The 12286-nt window shown below is 40.9% G+C and overlaps 1 protein-coding gene across 4 annotated transcripts in view; it reads right to left on the bottom strand.

Moving 5' to 3' along the window:
- KMT2A (lysine methyltransferase 2A) overlaps nt 1-12286 on the bottom strand; it is an 89626-nt gene that overhangs the window by 18003 nt on the left and 59337 nt on the right. For all 4 annotated transcript variants that reach the window (XM_058289524.2, XM_058289525.2, XM_058289521.2 and 1 more), the window contains 3 exons: nt 11421-11591; nt 8777-8851; nt 121-299 (listed from right to left, as the gene is read on the bottom strand). In XM_058289524.2, coding sequence (XP_058145507.1) covers nt 121-299; nt 8777-8851; nt 11421-11591 — 425 coding nt within the window. The remainder of the gene's footprint in view (nt 1-120; nt 300-8776; nt 8852-11420; nt 11592-12286) is intronic.

The raw sequence follows: 12286 nt of genomic DNA, 5'->3' as shown, positions 1-12286 counted from the left end.
TGCTTTGATAGAAGCAATGAAGGGCAATAATACTGGAAATATCGAAGGTTATATGGGAAAATAATTCCATCATTAGATAATACAACCAGGACCCAAAGCTGCTTACAAAGAAGAATGAACTTGCCTCAGGTGGACTTCAGCCCTGGCTGAGCCATGAGGGTTAAGGGGGGGTTCATTGGCTTCCTCTGGTTTGTGGAAACGGAATTTGTAATTCCTACAGTGCTTGGCACCAGATAGCTGCTCAATCAGGAACACAACCGCATCATGGAGAATCCCCAGCATCCTCAAACCATTAACACCTGTAGGAGCAAAAGCACCAGGGTGGTGAGGAGCGTGCTGCCAACAGGAAACTGGATAGCAGTAAAGGAATGCCTGCTAGATAATGACTGCCAGAGGCTGCTCAAGGGCAAGTCATATTAAATACTAGGCAAAAATTAGCATTAGGTAGCTATGAAAAGTGGTAAAGATTCAGTGATATGGAAAATGTTCATGAAAATGTGAAAAAAGCCAGCCACCAAACTGTGGAGCAGTATGCCCACAGAATGCTACAAGCTGCCACCAAACTGTGGGGTGTTTTCTGTGAGTTCCATGTCCACAGAAATACAAGCATCATCTCCTTTCATGCTCAAAAGGACATGAGGCAGGACTTCCTAGCTGCATTTTAAGAGGAGTAGCCCTAGGCTCGGAGAATTTAAATAACATGTTCAAGGCCACATGCCTACTGTGACAAGATGTGAACCTTGGACTGTGATTCCAAATACAATCCCATATTTGTTAATTGGTAATGGAGTACTTGGTTCTGCAATCTCATACTCAAATGACATTTAAAGGGAATGCTAATACTCCCGAAAACAACTGTTTCTGCTGTAATTAATGTTTAAGGTAATATACTAATTGCTGCTTTGTTTTATGTACTTTGTCTCAGGCTATTAATGAGCACTTTTCATTTTTATTTTATAAAAAAATAACATTTATATAAGTCTGCTGGCAGAGACAGTGAAAGATTTTTTTAAATGATTGGCTTTTTTCATCACAGGGGCTTAGTAACATTGCCATATCTCTTTTGTGACACTAGCAAACTCTAATGTTATTTTTTTTCCTTCATTTTCTTTTAAATGTTTAGTGTTATTTTTTATTAAATAAACATTTCATTGACTTTTTTTTTGAATTATGGATACAGAAAGAATGATAGTACTTGCTGTGGACAAAATGTGTATTTCATAGACATAATTGTGTTTGGATCACACACACAATTCCAATAGATATACAATTTGTCTGATGAAGCATAGAGACGTACCCTCCATGTAATTTGGAGACCACATGCTATATTTGGAAAGGTACCCATATTTAAAAGTTACTTCTGGGAGTCAGGACCTCCTTACCTTTTATTTTTCCCTTCACAGTCCATCTCTTATCCATTGGCTTCGAAAAATGAAAACACTTTTAAAAATTGAGTCCATTTATACACTCATGAATAAAACCAAGTTTAATATTTGGAATTCTTAGCCTTTTCCTGGGTCATAAGTCTCTTTTGTTTCCCCTTGGTTACAAAGCTTATCTGAGGATTCCAATTTAAGCTTTTAAAAAACTACTATAGGAGGAAGTGAACACTGAACAGGAGCTCTTAATTACTAAAATAAAAAGGTTTTTGTCCCTATTCAAAACAGTTGAATAAAAAAGTAGATACATATTCCCTCTACTTGCTAGGCAAGGGAGTAAAATATATTAAGAATAATAGGGAATAAGAATAATAAGAAAATGAGAAAAGTACACGGTCCAGGGCATGGATGTGGGCATACTGCAGGGTGAGTTGCCTTTATATATATATATATATTTTTTTTTTAAGATTTATTTTTATTTTTCCCCACCCCCTCATTGCTTTTGCACTTGCTGTGTTTGTTCATTTTCCTTGTTTCTTTAGGAGGCACCAGGAACCGAACTTGGCATCTGATATGGGAGGTGGGGATGCCCAATTGCTTGAGCCACCTCCCTTCCCTGCTTTGTTGTGTCTCTTATTATGCTTTTCTTTTTGTATGTCTTGTTGTGTCAGCCTGCTGCACCTGCCCGTCACATCATCTTGCTGTCTTCAGTAGAAGGCACCAGGAACCAAACCAGGGACCTCCCATGTGGTAGGCAGGAGCTCAATCACTTGACCCATGTCTGCTTCCCCCTTAACATATTTTTAAAACTTATTTTTTTAAAAATCATACCTATTTATCTACCTATCTGTCTGCCCATTTGTGGTGGAGGCTCTGAAGTACCAGAGAAGAAAAACCACCATGTAACTTCTTGGTACATACCCAGAGCCTTCACGCCTCCTTCCCTGAGTTCCTTCACATCAGATGTCACACACAGCGCCCACTGCAGGGGGGTGGGGCTGGAGCCTCAAAGGACATTAATAAACTTTCCCCAAACACAGGTCACTAACTCCCAATGAAAGTCTGCCCAGCTCTTATGCTAGTTACTACGCATGCCGAGTACCTGGCTAATTTCTGATTCTTTGAACAACCCTGGCTGTTGCCTGAAAACAAACAAACAAACAAAAAACCCCCAGAAAACAAGCAATGCCAGTGTCAAATGAACTTGCTAACTATTCCAGCCTGGAAGTGCTCCCCAGTTCAGGTTTGAGTCCTGATTTGCTCTATCCCCACGTTGCCTCATTTGGGCCGACTGCAGAGCGGCCTCAGGCCTGGTGGGCTTGTCGTTGGAGGCTGAGCGCGAGCTTCAGGGCCTCCCTGTCCATGCTGGAGTTAAGGCTCTGGGCCTCCTTGTCCTGCTGGGGGTGCAGATGCAGCCCACCCCGCGGTGACGTATTGCTTCGCGTACACATAGTGGCTGCCGTAGAGGCCCGCATCAGCCGAAGGACTGCGGTGGGCGTGTGCACCGTGGACAAGTTTCAGGCCTGAAAGCGGAAGTTCTCTTCCCCAGAGAGCCAGGTGAGGCAGCCCGGGCACAGGCAGTAGACCTCGAGCAGACACTTGGGACACCTTGCTGGGTCGCAGGGAATTCTACAGGCCCAGGGCCACACGCTGCGCACACAGGCCTAGGCCGGTGGCCGCAGGCACTGGGTGGTTGGAGGGCAGGGCCCAGTTGGGAGCTCACATTGCGCACCGGCTCGCACCGGCTCGCACCGGCTCGCACCGGCCCACCTGCACCGCATGGGGGAAGGTGCCGAGCACGCCGGCCACCAGCCACTCCTACAGCCACTCGAGGAGCTCCTAGGGCTGCTTGGCGCAGCTCCCGGTCACCGGCCCTCCCACAAGGCGCTTGCGGGCAACTCCAGCAGGGAGCCAGCCAGCAGCAGCCAGGCCTCTGCTCCTAAAGTCCCTCCTTCACCTTTTCATGTTGTGGTTGTTTCCTTTTCCGTATTTATTAATTCTTCAACTTATTGTTTATTTACTTATTTTTTTTAGAGAAGGAGAAAAGTTATTGGATGCCTGATTTCTGTGTTAGAGATGACTTGGTTTCAGGGGCAAGCAGGAAGTCAGGTCTTCAGATAAGCACCATTCTTATGAACACAACCAGTGGTCCAGCAAGAACTCAGAACTTAAGTATATACCAGAAGTGTACGATATAAGAGCTTAAAAACCACAGAAGGTGATGGCAAACTTTTTTTTACAGCATACTGACTTTTCCCAAGAATTCTTTCCTGGGAGTTTTAGATTGCTGTGGACTCTTAAGTAGGAATAGATATTTAAAAATATACCAAATACTCAAGTATATTTTCATGGAAAGCTCATTTTCATATTTAGGCTGAGTGTTTAATTCATCATTCACTGGAGGGTTTACAAGGAGATTAGCATAATGTAGAAAGTATCCAAATAGAGGAATAGTGGGGTTCAAAAGCAGGGGTTCTTAACCAGGGGTCAAGGGGTCCGTGAGTTTGAACTGAAAAAAAGTCAACTTATCATCTTTATTTTCTCTGACCTCCAATGTTCAGTGTCATAAAACTATCTACTGCTATATTCTGAGAAGGGGTCTATGGCTTTTACCTAATTGGCAGAGGGGTCCATGGAATAAAAACGGTTAAGAACCCTTCCTATAAAGGACTATGGGAAAGGAGAGAGTAATTTATTCTGTTTGTGGGGTTCCATTTACTCTGTCAACAAATACTTACTGAGCACCCACTATACTCCAAGCATTCCTTCTAGCTATCCATTATGCCATGAAGGATCTTGGGAACAGAGGTATAAATAGGTGCCTGTATTCATGAGCTTTAATTTAGTGTAGGAGACAGACAGTAAACTCACTCAAGGTATTCCCACTTCAGGGCTTTTTTTCATCTGCTGTTTTGTCTGTGTTGAGGACTTTTACTCTAGACCTTTGCACAACTGGCTCTTTCTCATCATCACCAGAGCCTCAGTTCAACTGCCACCTCAAGAAATTCCTTTCCTGACCACTTTTTCCAGAAGAGGCTCTCCCACCACCCACTACCCACCTTTGTGTCACTCTTTTATTTTCTTCTGAGTACTTATCTGTCTGTATCTACCACTAGAATATAAGGTCCATGAGGACACTGGAGATGGAGAATTATAGATTTTGGAATGAGGAATGTATTGGGCATTGTTGCTAATCACCAACATCCATTTCACCCCAGATAGTCTAAGCCAACCATGGGAATCCCAGTCCCCTTCCAAGTGATTAGTTAAGGAATGGACAGGTACCAAATTCTAGTCTATAAGGGGAGCAGATGTGGCTCAAGCAGTTGAGCACCTGCTTGCCTCATGGGAGGTCCTGGGTTTGGTCTCCAAAAAAACCAAAAACCAAAAATAAACAACAAGCAAACAAAAAAACCAACTCAGGGGAGCCACAACAATGTAGCTCAGTGATTGAGCACCACTGGCTTCCCACATATGAGGTCCTGGGTTCAATCCCTGGCCCCAGTACCTCAAAAAATAAAATTCTGGTCTATGAGATGTGAGATGTCCATTGTTCTTAACAAAGGGACAAAGGAAGAACAGGCTCTTCTGCTCCTCTGAACATTCTATGTCTGAATGTGACGCCAGGAACTGCTGTAGCTGTCTGTTGTCGGAAGAAGTGTCATGGAGAGCAAAGTGGAAAGAAGAAAACAATCTAGGTCTTTGATGACATTGCAGACTCCTGTATCAACCAATTGTGATGCCCTCCCTACCTCTGCACTTTCTGTTATATAAGAAGAAAAATTACCTTACAGTTTAAATCTCTGAGAGTTGGGTTTTCTGTAACCTGAGGCCAAAAGCATCCCAGGTGATAAGGAGGTACTACAGGGGAGAATGGTCAAAAGAGGTTAAAGAGTAAAGCGGGACCTTGAAGGGTTAATAGGAGTATCAAGTAAATAAGGGAAACTGGGGAGCAAGAGGGAGATGGAGCGAAGGAGACCATTCCTGGTAGAGGGACTGCACAAACTGTGATATGCTAATGTGAACATACATGTAATACAGTAATAGGAATTACTTGAGGCACATTTTGTAAAATTCACATTTCTCAACTCCAAGCCCAGAGATTTTGATTCATATCTATAGACCACACTTGAAGACATACTGTTGGATCTGGAACAGAAAATAGTGTAGTGTGGCTACAGAACAAGCAATTTTGAGGGGTGAGGAAAATGATGAGAGCTGAGGCTGCCCAGATGAGCTGGTGTCAGATTGAACAAGACCTTGTTATGTAAGGGATCCACAGAATGGAAACCTCAGGAGAGCAGGGCTGAGTCTACTTCTACTCAGGGATTATGTCCTGGAGTGTTTGAGACAGTGGTGGGCACATTACAGCTGCTCAGTAAATATTTACTAGTGACAAACATTTAAGGATTAAAGATTTTATTCCACAATTAGAAGTCAACAGTAAGTTTGGTTTTTTTTTTTCATGAGAGAAAGCAGGTTTATTAACGGTGGAAGGACAGATGGAGTGTCTCAAATCTCCCTTCCCCAAACCTGGGCACAGGAGTTTTTATGGATTCAAAAGGGAAGGTAGAGTGGTTATCACGTAGCAAGTATACACAATAGTGAGCCTAGTTCTGAAATAACCATAAGCAACCATAAACAAAGGTAAGCTCAGTCTAGAATTACCATCACAATAGTAGGTATACATAAGGGTGAACTTTGTCTTTAAAGAAAAATAAACACAGGTAAGTTCAGTTTAGAATTAACTATCATGATCTCTCTGGAGACACTGAGGATATACAACAAGGAGGAGATAGTTTTTTAATATAGATGAGAGAGTAACAAGGGCTGGGGTGAGGAAGAAGAGGGAAGAAAGGGATGTGATGGATACTTTTGGGAGTAGAATCAATAGCAGTGACCAACTGGATATGTATGATGAGGGAAAGGAAGGATGTCAAGATTTACTAGTTTTTTTTTACCTTGAGTAATGAGGAATGGTAGGGCAGAAGTAGGGTTTGAAAACAAGGATCTGTGACTCATGAGTGTGTAATATGAGAACATGGGAATGGCTGAACAAGCCAAGGGAGTGAGAAAAGGCTGAGTATAAAACCTAGGAGAATGCTAATATTTTCCTTTTTTACTTATTAACCATCTGTTCTTTTTAAACAATATATCTGCCTTCACTAGTCGTGTTTTTTAATTAGAAAAGTTAATACAATGCCCATGGTAATAAAGTGAAATACAATGGATAAAATGGCACATTTTGCTATATTTATGTTACCACAACAAAATAAATTTTTAAAAAGGGGAATTTGGCGGGGGGTGGGGTGGGGGGGAGTGAAATTGTACAGAGAAATAAAGTAAAAGTGGCCCTTCTAACTCCCAGCCCCACTGCTCAGAGGCGACCACTATAACATATGTAATAGAAAAGTATACAAAGGGAATCATGATCATTCTAGATGCATATTTTTTCTCTTAATTTACTTTGGACAACTTTCCAAATTACTCTATTGAGGAGTACTTGGGTTGCTTCCAGTTTTTACTATTACATGTTGTAATGACATCCTTATATATTCTTATGATGTGAGACTACCCATATGATAAATTCCTAAAAGCGGATTGTTGGATAGAAGGGCATGTGATTTGAAAATCTGAATATATTGCTTATTGCTCCTGAAAATAATTTCTTAATACTTTAAATACCTATCATTAATGTAAGAGAGAGTCCCTCTCCTCAATCTTTATCCAGCTTGAAATTCTGAATCTTTGGCTAATCAAGGTGAAAAATATTTATCATTGTTTTAATTTGCATTTTAAAAATCATGAGTGAGATTGAGTATTTTTTCATAAGCTCGTAACCATTTGTATTTTGAGGCTGGGGGATAAATCATCTGTTAAGTTCTTCCTTTGTCCTTTTTTTAAATTTAAAAAAAACTGAAAATTAAAACAATATAGAAAAGTACATTTACTGCTTTAAGAGCCATACATATACCTGCCACCTAAAATGAACAAATGTTAACATTCTGTAAAACCACAATGAGGTACCACTTCATACCCCCTAGGATGGCTATAATAAAAAAGACAGACAATGACAGAGGTTGGCAATGATGTGGAGAAATTGGAACCCTCAAACATTGATGGTGGAAATATAAAAAATGGTACAGTTGCTTTGAAAAACTGTTTGGTAGTTCCTTAAAACATTAAACACAGAGTTACCATATGACTCAGCAATTCTACTCCTAAATAAATACCTAAGAGAAATGAAACATGTCTGTACAAAACTTGTACACAAATGTCCACAGCAGCATTATCCAGGATAGCCAAAAGGTGGAAACCATCCAAATGTCCACCAAACTGATGAGTGAATAAACAAAATGTGGTATACCACCTCAAATTTAAAGGCTACCTTATTGTATGTTTAAAAAGTGTATTATGGACACAACCAATCCAATGTCCACAGAGAAAATGTGGAATGGGTGTGGGAACGGTAGCCATGGGGGCTGCTGGGTGTGGGGAACGGGAGGAAGAGATGAGATGTGGAGGCGTTTTCGGGACGTGGAGTTGTCCTGGATAGTGCTTCACGGACAATTACGGGACACTGTAGATCCCCCCAGGGCCCACTGGATGGAACGTGAGAGAGTCTGGGCTATGATGTGGACCATTGACTATGGGGTGCAGTGATGCTCAGAGATGAACTTACCAGGTGCAATGGATGTATCACGATGATGGGAGAGAGTGTTGCTGTGGGGGGAGTGGGGGGCGGGGGCGGTGGGGTTGAATGGGACCTCATATATTTTTTTTAATGTAATTAAAAATAATAATAATAAATAAATATTTAAAAAAAAATTAAAAAAAAAATAAAAAGTGTATTATAACAGTGTGGTAGTTAAACATTATTTTTTTTTCTTTTGAAAAAAAAAATGTGGTATATATCTATACAATGGAATATTATTCGGCAATAAACAGGAATGAAATATTGATGCATGTTATAACATGGAGGAACCTTGAAAGCATTATTTTAAATCAAAGAAGCCAGTCACAAAAGACCACATATTATATGATTCCATTTATATGAAATATTCAGAATAGGCAAATCCATACAGAATGAAAGTAGATTAGTGAAGGTCAGGGGTTGTGAGGCAAGTGACAGGGGATGACTGCTAATGGATACCGGATTTCTTTTTGGAGTGATGAAAATGTTTTGGCATTGAATAACAATGACAGTTGCACAACTCTGAGAATATGCTAAAAACCACTGAATTGTATACTGTAATGGGTGAACTGTATGGTACATAAATTGTAGTTTAGTAAAACTGTTAAAAAATTATTAAAAAGAAGAAGAAAGTTGATTCATAGAATGAACTCTGGTTTAGAGCAACAGGTTACCAAATATTCTGAGACAGTTCAGCCATTACCTGCAAATGAGAGCTGCTTTAGGCGGGCATTTGATCTTGCTTCCTGAACTTTATCTGTCAGTGACTTCCAGGCATCTGTAAGGAAATAAAAGAAAACTGTAGGCCAGAAAATATTCATGCCAACATCTCTTAACACCAATGGCCTGCAGCGGTATTACAATTAGAATCCGTACAGCATGAAAACATATCCTGTCATAAGAGTTTTTGTTGTTGTTTTTCTTACATCTTTAAATCAGGTTCAGTGCATACCAAAGAGCTGGAAAGATGCACTAGGTAGCAGTGCTTCTTTCTGTTAGAGGAGACTAAGTAAGGAGTATCCTTAGGAAGGAGACTCATACCTTCAGAAAATGATCTCTGAATCCCCAAAGCATTCACATTCCTTGGTGGTCGTTTGGATCCCAACCCTTATTGTTTGATATTAATGCTATTCCCTGAACCCCTAAACAAAATAATCCAAGCATTAAAGATTTTTTTTTTATTTTTCAATTTTTAAAAAAAGATACCTTTACTTATTTCTCCCCACCCCCTCATTGTCACATTTGCTGTGTCTCTCTGTTGTGTGCTGGTATTCTTTTAGGAGGCACCAGGTACCGAACCCAGGACCTCCCATGTGGGAGGGAGGCACCTAATCGCCTGAGCCACCTCCACTCCCTGTTTTGTTGCGTCTCTCATTGTTTCCTCATTGTGCCTTTGGCTGCTCATCTTGTTGCGTCAGCTCGCTGCGCCAGCCCATCACATCAGCTCTGTCTTGTGTGTCTTCTTTAGGAGGCACCAGGAACCGAACCTGGATCTCCCATGTGGTTGGTGGGAGTTCAGTCGCCTGACCCACATCCACTTCCCTCAAGCATTAAAGATTTAAACAGCACTGTGGGGAGTTCAGAATCTTTCTGCGTCTCAGTTCCTTAAAAGGAAGAGGTTGAGCTATAAAACTTTTTAACATCCCTTCCAGCTCTAACCTAAGAGTCTATACTCGCTTACTGCGTGGTAGACATTTCCACTTGAATTTCTTAGCACCATTCTACAATCCGTATGTCTTATGTGGAACTCATACTCTCAAGCTAGTTGTTTTTCCACTGTCCTTACATTTTGTTTGGTTACCTTTATTTAGTTCCAGTCATCTTTGATTCTTCCCTCTCCTTTACTTCTCATATCCAGGCAGTCACCAAGTCTGGCCATTCTTCTTTCCTTCCCTTTCCCACTGGAAATGGGCTTTATTACCTGACATCTCCTACAGCAATATTTTCATTAGTGATCTCGTGCCCTCTAGAGTCTCCTATTCAATTAATATTATACAGAGCTACTACAATTTTCTTGAAATTCTTCTTTTATTCCATACCCCAAAACTTTGAAAGGCCTCATGGTTTGGTTCTCCAAAGCCTGTGCCCAATCCACCTTCCCCATTGTCTCTTTTATTACTACCTTATATGGGCTTCACCATCACTCTTGATTTTGCTTACATCCCTTCTTCTTAGAAAGTCTTACTCATTCCTCTTGCCTAACCCAAAATTCTAGTATCTCTTTTTATCCCCAGCACCTTCATGGGTTTTTGATAACCCTAGACTACCTATAATGATCTTCCTTCCTCTGAATTCCTCTAGCACTTACTGCCTAGAGAACATTTACTAGTCCTTCAATAGCTGATGAGCAAAATGAGTAAGATGAATAAAAAGATAAACTTCCAGCCTTTTGGGGAAGTTCACTGTTGAATAAGTAAGATGTAAAAGCAAATATGTACAAAACAAATTGTCAGCTATGAGATAGAAACATAGGATTCTAAAAGAGCAAGAAGTAAGGAGTGGGAGTGCTTATCTGCCTCAGAAGTTCAAAGACTTTCTGAGCTGAATCTTGAAGAATGAGCTGGAGTTCACCACGTCAGTGAGGTTAGGAGGCATTCCAGGCAGAGGAACAGGATGTGTGAAGGTACAGAGGTGAAAGAGAATGGCATTTAAGGTACAAAAAGAAGCAGGGTAGACAAGCCTCAAGAGATAAGCAAAGACCATGTGCTATCCTCAGTTAGGTGCAATTTTAAAATATAATCTGTATCATTAACTTTTCATATAAATTATGAAGTATTTCTCCAACAAGACTAACTTCTTTTTATTTTTATTTACTTATTTATTTTTTAAAGATTTATTTATTTATTTAATCCCCCCCCCTCCCCCGGTTGTCTGTTCTCTGTGTCTATTTGCTGCGTCTTGTTTCTTTGTCCGCTTCTGTTGTCGTCAGCGGCACGGGAAGTGTGGGCGGCACCATTCCTGGGCAGGCTGCACTTTCTTTTGCGCTGGGCGGCTCTCCTTGTGGGGTGCACTCCTTGCGCGTGGGGCTCCCCTACGCTGGGGACACCCCTGCGTGGCACGGCACTCTTTGCGCGCATCAGCACTGCGCATGGGCCAGCTCCACATGGGTCAAGGGGGCCCGGGGTTTGAACCGCGGACCTCCCATGTGGTAGACGGATGCCCTAACCACTGGGCCAAGTCTGTTTCCCAAGACTAACTTCTTAGGGACAAGGAAAGTATATAATGCTTCTAAGTATCCTCCATAAACTAGCACAAAACTGCCCACATAAATAGTACTAATATATATAAAACGCAGACCCAGCTGAAACGGCCTTTGCTATTGGTTCAGCCTAATTTAATCCACTCACCTTCAATACTTTCTGCACAAATCTGAAAGCCATCATCACTTGAAATCTCAAAAACAAGTCCTTTCTTTGGCTTTTTCTCAGCAATGCTTTCCTTCCGCTTTTGTTCTTGCTGGAGCCAAAGCATCAGTGGAGAGCTGAAATTATTTTCTTCTTCTTCCACTGTTTTAGCTTCTGCAAAGGAGAAAACAGTGAGGGGCTGAAGTAGTTGAAGTAGCATGTTCACTGAGCACCAACTATGTGCGGAGTCCTTTTCAGACATTGTCTCTAAGTCTAACAACATGCCATAGTTGGTATTATTATTATTTCCATTTTATATATATCAACACTGAGGCTCAAAGAGGTGGAACAGCTTGCTCTAGGTCATACCTAGAAAGTGACTAAACTAGAGGTTTTTTATTGTAATTTTATAATTTGTGTGTGTGAAGTTATGTTGCCTCTGTGGTAAGTTTCTCTTTCTGGAATGACAATTAGATAGTTTTTCAATAAGCAGCTGTCCTTAATAGAGTCAAAAGTAATTATGATTAATACTGTATGAAGCACTCACTATTTATGAGCACTCTTCTAGGAACTTCACATATTTAAACTTCACAGTAGTCCACTGAGGAAGGTGTTTTTATTATCTCCATTTTAAAGATATGAAAACTGAGGTTGAAAGCGGTAAAGTAATTAGCCGAAGTTCCTACAGTTAATAAGCAGTAAAGCTGGGATTTCAGCCCATCTGGCTTCAGAGTTTAAGCTATCAACTCCACCCCTCACTGCAGGATGATACAAGAGGATATATCAATCCTCTTGAGTTATGAACTAATCAGCAGAATATGATAACATCCCAAATCTGATGCCTAAGCCTTTTCTTTACCTGGTTGTCT

The sequence above is a fragment of the Dasypus novemcinctus genome, chromosome 27, assembly GCF_030445035.2.
Source record: "Dasypus novemcinctus isolate mDasNov1 chromosome 27, mDasNov1.1.hap2, whole genome shotgun sequence".
NCBI lineage: Eukaryota > Metazoa > Chordata > Mammalia > Cingulata > Dasypodidae > Dasypus > Dasypus novemcinctus.
Note: the sequence above shows the minus strand (reverse complement) of the source record. Positions and strands in the feature narration are given on the sequence as shown.